Here is an 18,958-nt window from a genome sequence, read left to right on the forward strand (position 1 = left end):
TGTAAAATGACAATGCGGCACAAAATTACTGTATTTTAAACTTTAATTAAATATAATCATTTTATTTTATCTTGTTATTCTCTCACTTTAATTCATAAACAAGTTTTCTTGCATGTATTTAACAATCATTAATTCATTTATTGTTATAGTTTTTTTTTTATAGTTTAGACAATAATTTATTTTTTTGTTTTGTTGTTGATTAAAGGTTTAACTTTAACACATTTTTATCTTTAATTTTATTGTCAATTAGATACTTGTAAGACGCAACAAAGATATAAAATATTAAACAAAATTATTGTTTACAATATTTATATAAAAAAATGGTAAGGCAAGATTAAAGCAGTTTATTTAAATGGATTTCTAGCCATTAGAGAAAAGAAATGGTCTTAAATATACTTTTAAAATTAAGATTAACTAATATATAAAATAAAAGTAACCTAAAAAAAGTAATAAGAACGCTTTTACAAATTAATTTGTTAAGTTAATTTTTACAAAAACTCTTCCCATGCTCAACTTTATCCATAAATTATACACCTTGGGTACCAGATTAGATGTGTAGTCCACACTTTGTTTTGCATCTGGGCAACATTTAAATTTTCTAAAATTATTCAAGGAATCTAAAATATTACACATGAGTTTAGAAACCATATATAGTTACAAGAAAAATAAATGGAAGAAGTGAATTTGATTCATGGATGATGATGAATGACATGTGCATCAATCATCATATGAGGCATGAGGAGAAGATGTGCAACCAGGATCAAATGGATCTTCAGAACCACAGCAATGCCAATACTGCAAAACTTTGCCAGAGTCAGGAGTATTCATGGTGCCCCCTTCATACACACTCTCAAACTTTCTCTTAGTTTCTCCTGTGGTAGAGATGTGAATCAAAGCCAACTTAAATCCAAACAGTAATGCAAATTAATAACATAATATTGAAATTTGGAATCCACAATTTTTCATCAATGTAATGGTTAGACGAAATTCCCAAGGTTAACATTTTGCCCCAATTAGGATTACACTATTTTAAGAGTGAAATCATAAGATCAACAAGGCAAGAATGCTTCATCATGAATTGTTCTTTGAGCTTTGTCAGCAGAAAATACTAATATGATGCCATACAGCATAGGATCTAGATAAGATAATAAGATTTCTAGATTTCCTTCCCTGTAGCATTAAATTTATATGTGTTAGTTTAAATCAGGGCAAATTACAAACTAGATTTACTCCTTACAAATTAATTTTGTAAGGTGAGATTTACATTACTTATATTTTGTAAATCTGAAACATATGACTAGATATTTTTGGATGATCCGTTAACAGATGGTATGATAGACTCAACATACTTTGTTAGGATAGATTTTGAATAACTCTAATATCATCTTAAAACGTGGAGATAACAGATGGTATGATAGACTCAACATACTTTGTTAGGATAGATTTTGAATAACTCTGATATCATCTTAAAACGTGGAGTTTGACGCCAAGTGAAAATGGTAATAGAGTCAACAATACAAGGTGGACTCACATTGTAAAGTTCCTAGACTACCCATCTGTTCCATCTCACTAGAGAATGGTTCTAATGTATCAAGGATCTCAATGCTAAGAATGGTTTCAACCTCTATGTTCTTCATATATATTACCTGCCAATGTAAAAAACAAGGAACTTATCGGTTGGTTCCCTCTTGAACCACGAAAAATGTTCAAATACTCTTATTTGAAGGGCCCTTGAGACAGGTGTCCACACTTTTATAATCGTCCACAGTGGAATCCAAGCCTTTCACCAACTAATTGTCATATATAGCCAACTGAAAAAATTGTTCACGGATCAGACTTACAACAAGTCTGAAACATTTAGTTGAATTTCATGATAAGTTACCAGAGGGACTAATACAGAGAATAAAAGCAACCCCAATTCAGTTGGTTGTTAGCCAATGGCCACTCTTACTAGACAAGCAATAACCTAATAGGGGTGTTAGTGAAGGGGTGGGATAAACATTCTCCATCCTTGAAAGGTTTGAATTCAGCTGTGGACAGTTAAAATAGTGTGGACACCCATGTTAAGGGCTGCACCGATGCCCTTCAAATATGGGTACTCGAACATTTCCATGGTTTAACAGATAAGATTCTCCGTTTTTTGCATTGCCAAGTTGTATATATATATATATACAACGCAGATGTCAAAACCATCCTTAGTGTTGAGGTCATTGATACATGAACCATTCTCTAATGAGAAGGAACAAGATGTAGTCAAGGAACTGGACAATGTCAGTCCACCGGTATTGAAATGAGTCCATCACCATTTTCACTTATGTGTCAATCTACTTCTTAAGAAGTATTGGAGTCATTCAAAATCTATCCTAACAAAGTTAATTGTTTGTTGGGTCTATCATGTCATTTGTTATCCTCACAAGTATCTAGTCTTACTTTCGAGATGTGCATGCTTAGTTGTGAATGGGTTATATTGGAAATCCCGTATCAACTAGAGAAACCAGTTATATAAGTAGGTAAAAACTTTATCTTACAAGCTAGTTTTGTAGAGTTGAGTTAGACTTAAAGTCTACTTCTTAAGATTTATAATCCATTTCTAAAACAAATAGGAAATTCCCCCCTGAAATGAAGGTAATGAATGGATTTTATAGGCAAATGCTACATGTCACAACTTCTAACTATTCAGTTGAGTCAACTTAAATTTCACAGTGATACTCCTAGTCCAATATGAGGATGAAAGATGTTTCCACCACGTTTCTACTGGTACAGAGACATAGCTTTCAAGTCCCAAGGAAAAGAAAGTAGTTAAGGATAAGGTGAACAAGAAAAAGCATTGTGATAGCTTTAAAAAAGGTTAGAAGATAGCTATAGTTGTTAAGTCCTACAATGCACTTAGTGGAAGCCCTTCTATACCTCTCAAGATTCTAGTATATCAATATCTCAAATAGCAAATGAAAGGAATTTGGTTTTCACCATACCATATCAGATATAACAAGTCTTTGATAATGGTTTTTATAACTACATACAAATCCATCATATGGGACTTTCGAAGTAAAGAATTAAAGATAATATTTATATCTTAGCCATACTTTATCAGCCAAACCTCCATGAAGACAGCAAAATTTAAAAGAGAAAACAAAAACTATGTTATGGGAAATTAACTTGGTCAAATAAACCAGCTTATCTTCACCTAATTGACATCAATTAATCAAACGTGAGCTTTTTTGCCAGGAGTTTAATTAAATGATTTGAGATCATTGTAAGAATTCTTATTTTTCATATCAAACATGAGCTTCTGAATGAGACAATAAGTCTTGGAGGAACAAATACTTATTTACGTTTACCCAAACATTCATAATTCATGCAGAAATGAATTAGAGGGGACATTCCTAGACAGCTCAAGGTTTTGTGAGATAACATGCATTAATCGTCACAAGCCATTACAATTTATTAAGTAAAAATAGCAAAAGTCAGGTTTTATCACCTGTTTAGTATTATTTAAATCTGAAAATTTATAAAACATTCTAACGATCTGGACACAATCAAGAACATTTCAAAAGCTTATATAGACACTGAATTGAAACGCTACAATCACTTGGCTAAAATCAGGCAACTCCTCCAGCTTAACACAGTTAATAGGTGGAGTTTATCTTTGTCTAATTGGTTTCAATAATTGCAGTGCAACATTGAGGATTCCTTCACCAGGTCTTCTAAAGACGTCCAAAGCTGTTAAAGGGGTTATTTCATGTCAAAAGTGAACTTCTAAGTGGATGGATAAATTATAGTCAAGTTCTCATAAGAAACAGAATTATCTCCATGTTACGAGTTTCATCATCTCCTCTGTAATTAGATTAAGACTACAGAGAATAAATATCTAAAATTTGGGAACACATTTGTGAACAATAATTTGGGGCATTTCTCTACAATATTTCTCTTTCTTTTCAAGCCCATAAATTTCATAAGTAAAACCTAAACTTAGAGAGGGAAATAAGCATGAAGTAGGTGAGAAACGAAGTGGGTACCTCCAAAATGGGCAGTGTGAAATCGACAAGCAAGAGGGTGATTGAGAGAAGGGTCGAATTGGGTTTTGCAGTTCTTGCAAGTTCTGAGGTTGATGCTGCTTTTTTGGTTCAAACTTGAGCAACACCGAATAGATGGGTACGTGAGTATGTTTGCGTTGTTGTGCTTTGATGAAGTCATGCATTGAAATTGCAGAGTAAAAGGTGTTTTGTTTCCCTGGAGAAGAGGGTGTTGTGAAAAGGAAAGAGCCATGAACCAATCACAAAACACAGATAAGAAGGTTTCGATTCTCTGAACACTGTCTACAACATTTTCGTTTGTATTACCCTGGTCAAAGGTAGAGGGTAATTAAGGATTTTAGAAAAGTTTGGGGTGTAGGAAGAAAATTTTGAGCTGCGGGAAGAAAGCCCCGAAAAATAAAAAATCTGGAAATGGTTGGGCTGGAAGAGGAAGAATGAAGCCCAAATCTAGGTCCAAATCACCATGTACCAAAAACAAAATAAAAAGAAGGGGGGGAGTGAGTGAAGAGAAGAGAAAGAAAATAGGAGAAGAAGAAGATGGAGTTGAGTTTATCTTCAACATCGTGTATACCCTTACGCTCCAAGCTGAAGCATAAGCATGCCCTTTTCGACTCGCAATTTCCGACTTCCACAGCTTCAACCAAAACAAGAAAAACCAAACCTTTGTTTATCGTTAACGCCTCCAGACCAACCTTGTCCTCCAATTGGCTCGTTTCTCCACAGGATTTTTCTGCATCCACCGCTTCCCCATGGCTTCCCAGAGTCGAAGAGCTCGATACCACCAACATGCTTCTCCGTCAAAGAATTATCTTTTTGGGTTCTCAGGTTCTCTCTCGTATAAATATATTGGGGGTGGATTTTGTTGTTTCCTTATTTTGTGGATACCCTTTGTCTCTCTGATTATGTTTTTAGGGGGAATTTGCGAACTTGCTCATGTGGGTTCATTCTAAAGGACGCTCACAATAAATAAGAATGAAGAAACTTTATAGAGAGAGAGAGTGGAAACGGGAAAATTGATATGATAGTGTGTGAAATTGGTGAAGAGATGTTGTTTGGTGCTCTGTTAATTTTGGAGAAAATTTTGACGTGTTAATGTCAGTTATCCTGAACTGGGGTGCCCCAATATAACAAAATAAAAATAAAAAACACAGAAGGGAATGCAACTGAAGAGAGTGAGACAGTATTTGATGGGGTGTTTTTGAATTGTTTTGCTTGATCAGGTGGATGATATGACTGCAGATTTTATCATTAGTCAGCTTTTGCTTTTGGACGCTGAAGACTCAAAGAAAGACATTAAGTTATTTATAAATTCACCTGGTGGTTCTGTTACTGCTGGTATGTGTGCTTTTACGTGTTTATTTTTATTCACCAGAGACTAACGAATGCACTTGACTCGTAAGCCCAATTTTGTGATTAGATGTTATCATGTTTTAATGACTCAGTTTACTGTTTTGCTCTTTGTTTATCGTTCAATGCAGGAATGGGAATTTATGATGCCATGAAGTTGTGCAAGGCAGATGTGTCAACTGTTTGCCTTGGGCTTGCTGCGTCCATGGGTGCATTTATCCTTGCTTCTGGTACAAAAGGGAAGAGGTATTGTATGCCGAATTCAAGAGTTATGATTCATCAACCACTTGGAACTGCTGGTGGAAAAGTAAGATTTGCCTTCTTGTATCTTTTGGCTTTGTTGATTGTCAAAACGAATTAGGTCTGAAGTTTTTCATTATTATTTTCATTTTCCTTAAAATGATCAGGTTAAAAATAAAGCTAATTTAGATTTCAAGCATGTTAGAGAAGTGTAGGATGTAGGAGGAATACAATTCCCTTCACTGCAATTATCTATGTTAACTCATTTCCAAGTTGAGATGTGTAAAGAAAACCTGTGTTTTAAAAATAATACAGTCCAGAAAATGTTACTTAAATATAACTATGAAACTTATTAGCTGACAATATTTGATTTGTGTTTATGCTGATAACAAACGTTTTTCTCGTATACTCTATCAAGAAATGATACAAGTGGTTTATTACAAATAAATTTCAATCACCAAACATGCTAATGATAAGCTATTTGTCATTCTGAACTAACAACTGGTTTCTGTTTTTCTGATGCGGGTCATGAATTGTTTCATGTTTTTGTTATGTGCCAAACTATCAATCAAATTATAAACTAGCTGCATACCATTAATTTCAGTAAGTCGTGAGTTCAGCATTGTCTATCTTTTTACATATCTCAACATAGCTTTTAAGTTATAATGGGAGTCTTGGCACCTTGTTTAGCAAGCTGTTTCTTTTAGGTGGCACATTAGATGTGCAAGCATGAGGTGGCTGTGTGGTGGATTGAATCTCTGATTTCAGTGTCTCGTCTGGTGTTAATGTTTTGGGTGTCTGTTAGGAATTCATAATTTCTAGTGTGATTATTATGCACATACAATATGCATATTAAGTTCTTCTCTTAATGGCTTTGAGCAAAAACTTTACTCATATATAATAAAATTTAATTGTAGGCTACTGATATGAGCATTCGTATAAGAGAAATGGCATATCACAAGATTAAGATCAACAAGATACTATCAAGAATTACGGGGAAGTCTGAAGAGCAGGTTAGATATTAGATGCATCCCCTTTTATCTAAATATGTCACATTACTATTTACCCTTCAATTTGTATAATTCAGATTGATCTGGACACCGATCGCGACAATTTTATGAATCCATGGGAAGCTAAGGAGTATGGTTTAGTTGATGGCGTTATTGACGATGGAAAACCAGGATTGATTGCACCAGTTGTAGATGCAACACCACCGCCAAAAACCCGTGTGTGGGATCTATGGAAAGTTGAAGGAAGCCGGAAAGCGAAGAAAAATCTGCCGTCAGAGCACAAGCTTTTGAAGAAAGCTTCTAAAGGAAGTGATGGTGATAAAGGCAGTGGAAAAGAAGGAGAAGCACCCATTGCAGTATGAGTTAGGGAAGATCTGTTTATTTTAATTTGTTAATCACAAAAAAGGGGTTTTCTCACTTAGACATAGAGGGTCATATTCTACGTAATATTCTACGTAATATTCATACTGTATATTAGTTATCATAAATTTCTTTAAATGTTTAGACTATTTTGATGCCTTGATGAATATAATGTTTTCTCCTCATGGAATAGCCCACGAGACACAAAATGAGCCTATATGAGGGTTGGTTTTCGGGTTCAATTGGACTGCTTTTGCATGAAACTTCTGAAACAGTTTCTTCTTGCCTATTTTTCAAAACGTACTAAATCAATTCTGGAAATATATTTTCGAAATAGAAGTGGTAAGTGTGTGCCGGAAGAAACTGACAACTTCACACACTGCTAGGAAAGTAATCTGTTTAGTTTATAGCAATCAGTTTCCAGCGCTGGATTGTTTACATTGCATTGCGTAACTGCAAAAAACTTAACTTTTTTGTGCACTTCCGAAGACATGTGGATATATCGGAAGCTGACATTTTTATAAGCAATAATTAGTGTATAAAAAAGTTAATTTAAGGATATCTGAACATCCAGATGCAGATAATATGGAGTCATTGGGCGCGAAATCGTCTATGATAGAGACTTGATGAAGTTTTACACTGGTTACGTATTGCTAAAAACCTTAATTTTTTTTTATCAAAATTTGAGACCCTGGCATAATGACTGAAGCCTGACACTATACAGTTTTGTAATAACGGAAATCTAAAGGAAAATGGTAGATTGAACATGATTTTCTTACAAGTTAGCGACAAAATGAGTAAATTGCACAGAAAAATGTATCGATGGGTTCCTATTTTACAAGCGTTATAACATTGTACTCATGTAATACTGTGAAAGTTTTAATGTCATCAACCCAAATGATATGTGATCCAATATCAATACATCTGATCATACAAACCCCCACCGTTTCCCTTAGATGTGGCATACAATGCAAAATAATTGGTTTTAGAATTTCTTATTATCATAGAAAGTTTTGATAAATGGTCTTGCATACACAATCATCCACAAGTCCACTGTTCGGCAACGGGAATACATTCATTTTTCCAGGAAGATCGTAAGTAAAGTGCTCTGTTATGAAACATACAAACAGATTTCTTGAGGAAAATAGATAATACAGATTCCTGAAGGGTTAGCTATGGTTCGTAACGTAGTGTATATTCACTGCAGAAATTAAATAATACATATGTCTCGGTTGCTGTAAAAGGACGTAAAATATCTATACATCAACAAAAATGGAGATCAAACACAACTAAGTTGTAAACTCAAAACATTTGATGCTCATCTTAAGACAACATTCAATTTGTCCTGCACTTGTTCTCTTACTTTCCACTGCATTGACAAGGGGGAAACAAGTGTTGGTAGCTTTCAAAATCAAATATCAAACCACGATCATGTTGCACCAGTATTTTAATACCTGCAGGTCGTTAATTTCCTCGTCAGTAAGAGAACGTTCCATAGACCTGTATGCAATCCTATAGCAGTGGCTGGTCATTCCTTTCTTGTTGGTAAAATTGTCTATTAATTGCACCTGTAATTTGAGAAGTGAAACAGAAACAGAAAAAAGGACCAAACTTAGTACAGACTCGTAGGGGAAAAGTATATTATAGCCATGTTAAGAAAGCTAAATGATCAATCTAAGAAAAAGAGGAGAAAAGAATGAATACGAGGTAAACAGTTGAAAAGCCAAGTAAGGAAAAAAAACAAAAGCCCACTTTTTGCTCAAGATTTTCTTACTGGTAATAATATTACAGAGAACCTCAAACAACAATGGCCAGCCGCAAATATTGACATGTGTCCACGTGAAAGACAATGGAATGTGTATGGTGGTTCCATCAGATCCATCTGAGGACTCACTGAAGGATTATTGTATGAAGCAAAAAGACTATACACAGGTGGATATGTTGTGCTATTACAGATTGGCAAAGTTTACTTTATATAAATGTGTTAAGCAGCCAGATGCCAGCCCAAAAGTAGAATATTGAGCTATGACCTTAAAAATGGATCTAGTTTGTGGTAATCAAGCAGCAATGCATATTGTCTCTAATGCTATTTTTCGTGAAGACCAAACATAATGAACTTTTCCATCACAAACCATCTGGATGCATTGCAATTGGCACTGTTGAATCAACAAACTCATGGACATATTCACTGAGTCTTTTAGAATATGTTTGGGAGGGAGATTTACTAGTTTAGCAGGGCAGCGGAAGGGAGGAATATTTTATTTTCAAACTAAGAGAATTCTATAGTATTTATAAAATATAATCACATGAAGTTTCTGCCTATCTATCATTTTCTTCCCTTCAGTTTACAAAATTAGCAGATTAAAAATATTTACTAGAAACGAAAAATCCATCCTCCCTCCCCTTACCTCCAAAATCCAGCTCCCAAACATACCCCTCGATATTCTCAGATTCACTATATAGCAAGCTTGTTACATAGAACATCTATGATGTTCCAATCTGAGGAGGAGTTTTAATATTCTACATGGTAATGCAGATTAACTTCAGCTTCAATAATCACTATACAGTAGTATAATCCTCTTAATAAAACTATACAGAAGTATAATGAATGTCTAAATCACTTTGGTTATTCCACTTGTAAGATTTCGTGTTAAAACCAACTGTCATTAAGTAAAGTAGGTCGACAGATATGTAAGTAAATCACAATCTTCCTACAATTTACACTATTTTAAGTAGAATGGTATCCAACTGTACAACAATGCCTACTAGCCAAAAGTTCTGGTATCCGTTGTTTTATCAAGCACCACAGTGAAATATAAGTTTGCTGCTTAATTTAATGATTCAGCAAAATTTTATACATTCCATTATGAAAACTAGTCCAAGATCTATTTCTCTGCTCATAATGTAATTGGGACTAGGAGTAGGAACTAATATCCAACATACCCAAGCCTATTCAAAACGTGGTCTTAAAATAATGAACGCCAACTACCTGAGCAGAAAGGAACGTGCCTCTATATTCAGTTGCTTCCTTTAAGACAGAAGGAATCTATTTTACAGATCACATGGATCAAGCATATAGACTTAGATTAATAGTAAACATAAGGAATAATAAAGTGAAGAAAAAAAAAAGTTCGTAATTTATATTCAAAATGCAAAAAGGGGCTAAGCTCTCAGACAAGAACAAGAGCTATACCCCTCAAAAAGGAATAATCCTCTCTGCCTATCCTTGAGGATTCTAACTGAAAGAGACGTAATAATACTCGCCACTCCTTCACTCTCTCCCTATAATCATTCCTAACTGCCACATCAGCAGCTCCTTGATTATCTTCCTTCTTCTTTCTTTTTTTTACTCTCATAAACTCCTCATACCAAGCGTCGGCCTTGCTTAAGGCCTACTAATGCATCTCCATCTGATCCAGTAGTATAGCCGCTGCCGCTATGTAGTCTATCATCAAATTAAGATACATGTTATGGCCTTTGTCAGTCAAGATGTTGATTGCACAGGCCATTTCTAGTGTTTTGGTTTGGCAACTTATTCCCTAAAGCGGAACTCGGCTTTTCCATTTCATATTAATTTCGGCCAATAAAATATTGTGGCAAGTGAAGTTTTAAGCTTCTGGTTGAATGATTTTAGTAGATTTATAATATGGGTATGGTAATTTGATGATTTGTCGCAAAGCCAAAAATGCAGCGTCCAAAAATATTGTCAACACTGGTCAACGACACTAGATCAGCTAATTGCATACGCACTTTGTTGCCATTGAACATAAAGAAAACCGCTAATTACAAATGCAAACAAATGTTTTAATGTCGCAAAGAAGTTCTGCCAAATTATTCAAAGATGTACCTCCTCTACGAGATCCCCTGCTATCCCTCTGACCACTTCACACAGATTGTTTTCGGTAAATGATTCACTGATCCAGAAACTCATGTCCTTGTAACAAGGAGGATACTTCAAAGATAAACATAAAAGAATTAGAATGTTCTCACAAGATTTTAGCAACGTATCCATTGAAAAAAAATATAAATTCTTCAACACTAAAGATAAAAATCAAGACAGTCAGAAATGCTGAGAACAAAAATGACAGGATATTGAAAGATTACTTAGTTAAATGCCTTCTTGGCAGAGTTTTACATAGAAGATGGGTATCATTTCACGACAATAAATTTGTTAGTATAAAATAACTAACTATCCAAATTTAATCATTACAAAGCTTTTAACATAGTAAAGCAGCAGAGCCATGAAAAATGTAGATCTACAGCTAACTGTAGGCCATCTTAACTTTCAATTACATGAGTATTTCTCATCTAGCTTTCAAGTTTTAATTTCAGGACGTATTAAGGACTAAGAATAAGATATATTCCTAGACGTTAATATACTCAGAAAAAAGTTATTACAAATGAGCCAAGTATAGGCAGGCATTTAGGCATGTAGCTGTTACCTTTGAAAATGGCTTAAATTTGACTCCCAATTGACCCTTGCAAAACTGTATGTAAAAAAATGAAAAAGCAAACAATACATTAGAGACGAGATTACAAAAGGAACTAAACAAATAACATTGTGAATCTCAAGATGACTACATCATAAATTTGTGTGGTCACAGCACATGGTAACCAGGAAAAAGAATAGACAACATTGAAGGATGCCTGCTGAACATATCCGTGAAATACCTGAGAGGTAAACCGTTCATCATTTGACCAAAAGAGACGAATATCAGGTATGTCAAACAGAACCATAGCCAATCTTTCCAACCCTAAACCGAAAGCCCAAGCAACATTATTAGGTTTCCCATTTCTTTTCAGAATCTCTTGTTCTGTCACTCCACAACCCAAAACTTCCAACCAGTTTTCCTGGAATAGAAGATATATTAAACTAGAATAAGAATTGAGTGAAAACAAGAAAGGGAAGAAGAGAATTAAGTACAAAATGCGTAGGAATAGATAACTTATAGTGCATACAGGTGTGACAAACACCCGTGTGCTTTTGAAAGCATAACTTCTATTGGCATCATGATTAGTAATATAAACACGGTATTTGAAGAGACAAAAATGCATAGCATACCTTGAAATATATTTCAAGTTCAAACGATGGATTAGTAAATGGGAAATAAGTATCCACCCAGCGCATTTCCACAGCACCTGAAACAGGGAAAAGGAAAAAGTATTAATAAGCAGTTATACTCCGCTTCAAAAGAATATCATAACTAGGCACCTCGTGTACATAATTTCTTGTAAAAACAAATTAAGCACTTTAGCATCAAAATGAGAAAATCATCATAAAATCATCACAAAATGAGAAAGTCATAAAGCAAATTTCTACACTAAATAATATTTTAAAGAGTGTTTTTATATTTTAGTGAATAATAGAGCATGCATGCATTGATGTATGCAATAAAGATGAAGTATCTACAAGATTTAAATAGTTTACTTTCTTTGCTTTAACTCATTCATCTTACAAAGCCTCGTTAACAGCAAAATACAGCAACTAATACTGAAGTATGTCTACCGGCCATTTCAAAATACCAAATAAATGACTTGCTAGACCCTCAAGGCATTTCTTTAAGTCTGTTGCTGCAAATAATGTGGCATCCATTCCTGATGCCTCCCAATCTTCTGGTGAAAAAACCCGAAAACCTTCCATCTGCATGACAAAAAGGAGTAAATTATATTCAGTTCATTTTTATTAGATTAAACCAGTTACTGCACATAGAGACATACTTGATGGAACACAGGATAATGAGTTGAATCAATTGAATCCCTACGATAAACATCTCCTGTAACAAGAAAATGAGTGTGACCACTTCTCAATAATTCTGCCTGATGAGCACTTGTGTGGCATCTTAAAACAGTCTGAGGGTCTACATAGTAAGTGTCATTATAGCTCCTACTTACGTGGTCTTCAGGAACCAAGACATCATCAAAATTCTGCAACAAGAAAAAGATCGTAAGTAGCTTAGACCTCATCAAAATTCTGCAATAAGAAGATTGTAACAAAGAAATCCAACCACAGAGTTCAAAACACCGTGTCAACCATAACAAGCAATAATATAATCAATAAAAAACAATGGTTAGAAGTACCATTTTAGCAGTGCTGAGGAGGCACATTTACTTGTGCTGAAAATGTAATATTGACAAGACATTAGCAGTATTTTTAGCTAAGGTTTCAATGATTAATTTTATTAGTTGAAATGGATATGATTGTGAAACCTATATATATATATATATATATATATATATATATATATAGGTTTCACAATCATATATATATATATATATATAGATATATATATATATAGGTTTCACAATCATATATATATATGGTAGATGCATCACAAACAAAGTAAAATTATACTCAAAAGCTACCATTAATATTTCTTTCAGATATGCAGTCATCTACAAACAATGTTACCATAGTCACCTTTTTTAGTAGCATTTTAACCCCCCCTTTTCCCTTAATTTTATACAACCTTCCAAAAGGAAAGGATTAAAGAATTTGCAGATACCAGTTAAATAGAATCATAAAAAACAACTGAAAAATGAAGTCATTGATCAAAGGCAAAACCATGTACAAGAAAATACAGAAAAATTCTATAATTCCATCAAAAAGAAGTGTCATGAAAGGGACGGAAGAGTCATTTGATCAAAGGCACCCAAGCATGTTACAAGCCACACAAACACAAACAACAGCTGCCAAATGTTTTAAACAAGCATTGCAAAAAAAGGAAAAAAAATATAAGGTAAATGACTCGATCATATGTGAATAGACCATCCACTAATGCCAATGTAAAAGCATTGTTTCTTTTACTGGTCAGCTTTGTAAGTTCTAAGTTCAAATCACAGAAATAATATATAATATGAATTATAAACAAACGTAATTCATAAAATAAATCCAAAACTAAAAGTATCAATTACTTTCAAAGTACTTTTGTCTCCTTTTTTTAAGAGGCCATTTCGAGGATTTAAACTCAAGTATACTGATCTTAAAAACTGAGATTTTGTAATCTGATAATCTACGAATAATTTTTACCTACAGAAGAAAATCAACTTGCGAATACTCAAATAACATCAGGTAACAAACAGAGAACTTCAATGGCATGAAATACTCAAAATAAAAATCAGCATATATCTAGAAGGAACTAAATGCAGAAGTAGCAAATGTGTGTTAACAATCCTGAAACAAAGTAACAGCTAATAATATCAATGCATCAAATAGAAGAAATGGACAATTAACTCCTTAATTTAATTTTCATACCTCTTTCACTGAAACAATAGGGCAAAGATCATCAAATTTTTCAAACTTATTTGAATAATTTGTGTCAAAATACTCATATATTGCATTCTTCAATATCCCTAGAGGGTGTTCATCCCTCCTGTGAAGCTGCACTCCAAGTTTTGAAAATATATTGTCTGGCACATTATTTGTAGGATCATCCCTCACCACATCTAGAAGACCACAAATCAGAAATTACGAGATTTTAATACTGTAAAAACGAAATAACAATTTTCAACTAAAGCAGCTGCACAAATGTAAAGGCATGTAGATAGCAAAAATGTAAAGAAATAAACCAAGTTATACACAGCCCAAAATATGCCAGTCACTTAAACGGCAGCAGTTATATCAAATTATGAAAATTAAATAAAATGACTTCAATGTCATTGACCAGCAGAAAGTGTGCAAATAGGAAAACAGTCAAGGACATTCTCCTTAAAAATTACCACACAATTAGTGATTCAAAACAATGAAAAAATGGGAATATTAGGGCGTAAATCATGTTTGAAGGTTTTCTGTGGATCATACTATGTGATTACAGCTCAAATAAGCATTATGAGACAATAAACATTCAATATAAAAGGAAACCAAAAGGAAATACCCAAAGTACCTTCTCTGCTTATCTTGACTCCACCAACATCCAACACTGACAACACTGGCTGCCTCCATTTCTTCTGTGAAAGATTGCGAGTGGAAACGGAAGCAGCTGAAGATGAGAAAGGTAAACACGATCTAAAGCTTCTTAGGCCATTACTCTGGCAAAAGAAAGAGGCCCTAGCAAATAGTGTGGCATGAACAGAAGAGATCACCATTGCCACGCACTTTAGAATCTTAACCAGCGATATTTGAAGCACTTAAACAGTAGACAGAAACAGATTTTATGAGGAAGCTCCTATCTTGATAAGCTCTTATCCTCCAGAATCCGGTGCCTAACTGGAGGGAGACTAATTAGAGAAAACTCAGTTTAGCCAAAAATAAATCAAGTAAGGTGGACAATATAGTCACTTGGCTACACCACAATTTAAGAGAAAAAAGTCCACAACTCAAACTCTTTTCTATTGAAAACTGATCAATGTTGTTTCCTGAAAAGAGATTAGCAACAAATAGAGTCCATAGACCAACAACCCCACCATCAACATGTATGTTTTCCGAATAAATAGAATGAAAAGAAATCACACCCCGATAACACAGTATAGCACAAAGCACAACAATTAATTTTAATCCCATAAACTCAAATGGTGTTCATCTTTATAATTGTAATTGGTCCAGAAACATCTTCAAAACGTATAGATAAGCATCAATTTTATCACACACACAATGCACTGTAGACAAACTAAAATTGCTTAGAAATTAGAATTGACACTAACTGAAACACTTACAAAAAACAAAAGCAATTATCAATGTCTTAAGGAAAGAAAAAAAAATGTTAATAATGATTCAATTTTATTTGCGTTTTTCGCCAAGGGCCTGAATCAATTTCAGGAAACTTCTGTTAGAAATTCAAGTTAAAATCCTTCTACTTTTCATTCTGTAATAATAATTTCAAGGTAACCTTTCAAACATCATCAAGGAAAGGTTCTCTCCTTTTGCTAAACATCTATGATACATGAACGGCTTTAGTCCTCCATCCAACTTCCTTTTATTAGCCATAAAACAAACAAACAAGCAAGAAAAATCTATATTTCAGAACAATTTAAAAAATTGCAATAAACCGCATTACTCCTTTTCGGATAAGGATAAATATTGACAGCACCAACCCGTTTCTTACACATTAAAATACAACGAGCACACAAAGGTATAAATACCGAATCAAAGAGTTTAAACCTCACCAGCAATGAATTGAGTTTTGCAGGTTCGAGAACGACGAAAAGAGGATATGTCGGAGCGGACTGCGGCTGCTCCTGTTTGTTCAATTGATTGAGAGTCAGGGTTCCACTGAACATCTATTCTTTATATGAATATAATAATTTGTGACAAAATGTCGCAAAAATCTACTTCTCAATGAAACTTCGATGACGTGCAGTTACTGAGTACACATTTGGTTTGACAGTATAATTGGTTTTGACGAAATTGAATTTTGAGCATAAAACAGATAAAAGCCTAACGTTGAAGAGGAAAAGCACCGGAAAACTCACCTCGCCGTTGAAATGGTGGTCGTTGTGCAAAGTGGCAAGTGCACTGTGTAATGTCAGAGTAGTTATGGTTCAGAGCTCAGGACCCGTTTTTCTTATCGGGTCTTCTTTGCCCCCACCCGCTTCTCTTATTTTCGGATAAATTGGCTATTTTATTTATTTATTTTATCCACACACTCCTAATTCTCTCTGTCTCTTTCTCTCTCGGCCTTTCCTGTTTAATTTGTTGTTGTAATTTTCATAAATTATCTGATATTTGATTTAGAAATATTAAATGGAAAATTCATACTTTAGTGTTTAACATTTCAACAAATTAAATGGAAAATATAACAGCAAAAAAGGGAAATTTATAATAGAAAGTGTTTTAATAAAGAATTTTGTATTACCACTGTTTAAATCAAGTTTGATTAAATTAACATTTTAATTTAGGATAACGAACTAAACAAATTATCTTTTAAATAGACAAATTAAAAGAAAAAAAAACATAGATGTTATATGATTTGAATAAATATCGCATTAAAATGACTGTGATAAGATTAACTAAAAACCTACAAAAAAAAACAAGAATAACAAATATGCAATTAACAAATGTTATTATTAAAAGAAGAGACTGCAATAGAGGTAAAGATTTCGAAACTTCAGCAATTATTTATATAACTAAAAAAATAAATACATAAATTATAGACAAAAAAAACGTTTTAGGATAGTAGAAAATAAAATGTACTTTCTAGTAAAAGTATATATTTTACTTTTAATATTATATAAATGATATTTAATATAAAAGAAATGCTTCTGTGTGAAAGGGAAAATGACATAAATTATTCTTTTTCCAACAATAACAAAAATTTAAGAAAAGAATATTAATAATTTTATTTTGTATATTTTAATATAAAAAAATGCACATTTATGGAGAGGGAAAAGGACTGATGGAAAATGAAAAATTGGAAGGAATGAATGTGAGAGGAGAACAACGAAAAGCAGAAAACTGTTCGAAGTGAGCAGAGAATTTTGATCCTTGGGCGGTGGTTTTGTTCTGTAAGTATGTGGGGTTGAATAATGCTTTTCTTCTTTTTGCCCTATTTTTTTAGGGTTCCACTTTGCACTTTAGGTTGGTCAATTATTCTTCTCTTCGATTGGAGGAAAAATAATTTAACTAACTTTGGAAATTTAATTTTGACTCAATATACAACTTTAATACAATGTATATTACATTCAAATATAGTGTCTCTATCACATGTACATGTAATATATAATAACAAATGTACATTTAATTAATTTATCATAATACGATAACTATCTGTTTCTAGATTTTAAGATAGACTTTCAATTAACATGAACCTAATTACAATCTAATCGTGATAATCTGATTTAGGTTTAATATCTTGATGTTAATTTCTAACCAGTCAATTACCTAGCCAATTTTTATAAAATCGTAGATTGATAATTATTTTGTTCTGACGAGATAATCATATTATACAATATATATAAAACATACATGACTGTTGTAAGATTATTATGTTTTCATCTTCGTCAACAATAATAAAACATATACGTGGTGTTGGACATAGTATTTTATCTGTTTTTACCACCTATTTTTCGCTTTATGATAAATTCTTTTTATCTTCGTTTTCTCATACCAGTGCTGTGTCATGGAGAAGAACATACTTATGTTAAGAAAAGGTACTTCGTTGTACTTGTCATGGGAGGTGTGTCTTTTAAGACAACGAGTTCTCAAAAGATATGTATCCACATGTACCACACTTTTACACCACATCTAATTGCAAACTACTATTTATAGTAATTTTGTTAATTTTTTAAAATAATTATTAAAAAATTATATTAACAATACTTTTTTTTAATGAAAATATAACAAATTTTAACTAATAATACATAAATACTAAAGTCAGCTATGTGTGTGTACATGTGTAAAAATATATTGTGTATTTTTTATTAAATTCAAAAATTAGCATGAATTTGATATTTATATCAATTTAATACTACATCATGGATTTTAAAATATAGAAATGTGTTTCATATTTTTATCTGTATTGAATATTTTTATAGTTATAATTAATGTGAAACTAATGTAACATAATCTTAAGACCATGCCATTTATAGTTATTTATTGAATTTTTTAGTTAATGTGAAAAACTAGTCGTGAACAAATACTTTAGTTTAAAAGTTACTTTTATTACAATACATAATATTTTAGGATGAACACATTACCTTAATCAAAATATAATTTTATAATAGTAAAAATAATATTTTAGGATACGTTGGCAAAAGAAATCGCAACGTATAAGTTTGAATGGATGTATGGAATGTTGGAAAGCAAGCCATTCTTATCATTGACAGAAAAGGAAGACAGCCAAAAATCACTTTTCATAATTCTGCGTAGATTTTAAACAATGTTTATTTTTCCAAAGGAACATGGCACCACAAGACCAATTTTAAAGCATATATCTTCCATGTTCTTATAAACCACTAATCTAGCTTTATGGGCACCTATCTCCACTACATTTTTTTCGTTTATTATATTAATTTAATGTTCTAGACACTGCTTTC

At 33.0% G+C, this 18,958-nt stretch overlaps 3 protein-coding genes across 5 annotated transcripts; 1 reads left to right on the plus strand and 2 right to left on the minus strand.

The window, feature by feature from the left end:
• Positions 1 to 506: 506 nt before the first annotated feature.
• Positions 507 to 4,315, minus strand: LOC108321652 (uncharacterized). The gene is made up of 2 exons (XM_017553471.2): positions 4,017 to 4,315; positions 507 to 872 (listed from the first exon to the last, which is right to left on the minus strand). The coding sequence occupies exons 1-2, from the start codon at positions 4,264 to 4,266 to the stop codon at positions 718 to 720; spliced, it is 405 nt and encodes a 134-aa protein (XP_017408960.1). The 5' UTR covers positions 4,267 to 4,315; the 3' UTR covers positions 507 to 717.
• A 214-nt stretch (positions 4,316 to 4,529) lies between these two features.
• Positions 4,530 to 7,176, plus strand: LOC108321608 (ATP-dependent Clp protease proteolytic subunit 3, chloroplastic). The gene is made up of 5 exons (XM_017553422.2): positions 4,530 to 4,859; positions 5,255 to 5,369; positions 5,513 to 5,688; positions 6,539 to 6,634; positions 6,709 to 7,176. The coding sequence occupies exons 1-5, from the start codon at positions 4,572 to 4,574 to the stop codon at positions 6,991 to 6,993; spliced, it is 960 nt and encodes a 319-aa protein (XP_017408911.1). The 5' UTR covers positions 4,530 to 4,571; the 3' UTR covers positions 6,994 to 7,176.
• Positions 7,177 to 7,955: 779 nt separating this feature from the next.
• On the minus strand, positions 7,956 to 16,542 carry LOC108321722 (phenylalanine--tRNA ligase, chloroplastic/mitochondrial). Of its 3 annotated transcripts, none has more exons than XM_017553567.2 (12): positions 16,397 to 16,542; positions 16,091 to 16,162; positions 14,872 to 15,190; positions 14,244 to 14,434; positions 12,710 to 12,916; positions 12,515 to 12,632; positions 12,054 to 12,130; positions 11,663 to 11,842; positions 11,434 to 11,478; positions 10,839 to 10,943; positions 8,446 to 8,559; positions 7,956 to 8,360 (listed from the first exon to the last, which is right to left on the minus strand). In XM_017553567.2, the coding sequence occupies exons 3-12, from the start codon at positions 15,071 to 15,073 to the stop codon at positions 8,310 to 8,312; spliced, it is 1,290 nt and encodes a 429-aa protein (XP_017409056.1). In that variant the 5' UTR covers positions 15,074 to 15,190; positions 16,091 to 16,162; positions 16,397 to 16,542; the 3' UTR covers positions 7,956 to 8,309. The 3 variants fall into 3 exon arrangements, with proteins under 3 accessions (XP_017409056.1, XP_017409055.1, XP_017409054.1); XM_017553566.2 differs by having other exon boundaries at positions 14,872 to 15,194; XM_017553565.2 differs by having other exon boundaries at positions 14,872 to 15,205.
• Between the last annotated feature and the right edge of the window lie 2,416 nt (positions 16,543 to 18,958).

This window comes from Vigna angularis, chromosome 2, assembly GCF_016808095.1.
Source record: "Vigna angularis cultivar LongXiaoDou No.4 chromosome 2, ASM1680809v1, whole genome shotgun sequence".
In the NCBI taxonomy this organism is placed as follows: domain Eukaryota; kingdom Viridiplantae; phylum Streptophyta; class Magnoliopsida; order Fabales; family Fabaceae; genus Vigna; species Vigna angularis.

Bases quoted from the DNA above. Each gene is read 5' to 3' on its own strand.
- LOC108321652 (XM_017553471.2), bottom strand. From the start codon at position 4,266: ATGGCTCTTTCCTTTTCACAACACCCTCTTCTCCAGGGAAACAAAACA. The intron at 873-4,016 runs GTACCCACTTCG...TCTCTACCACAG, and splicing joins TCACACTGCCCATTTTGGAG to GAGAAACTAAGAGAAAGTTT.
- LOC108321608 (XM_017553422.2), top strand. From the start codon at position 4,572: ATGGAGTTGAGTTTATCTTCAACATCGTGTATACCCTTACGCTCCAAG. The intron at 5,370-5,512 runs GTATGTGTGCTT...CGTTCAATGCAG, and splicing joins TGGTGGTTCTGTTACTGCTG to GAATGGGAATTTATGATGCC. The intron at 6,635-6,708 runs GTTAGATATTAG...TGTATAATTCAG, and splicing joins CGGGGAAGTCTGAAGAGCAG to ATTGATCTGGACACCGATCG.
- LOC108321722 (XM_017553567.2), bottom strand. From the start codon at position 15,073: ATGGTGATCTCTTCTGTTCATGCCACACTATTTGCTAGGGCCTCTTTC. The intron at 14,435-14,871 runs GTACTTTGGGTA...GTGGTCTTCTAG, and splicing joins AGTCAAGATAAGCAGAGAAG to ATGTGGTGAGGGATGATCCT. The intron at 12,633-12,709 runs GTATGTCTCTAT...TTTGTCATGCAG, and splicing joins ATTATCCTGTGTTCCATCAA to ATGGAAGGTTTTCGGGTTTT.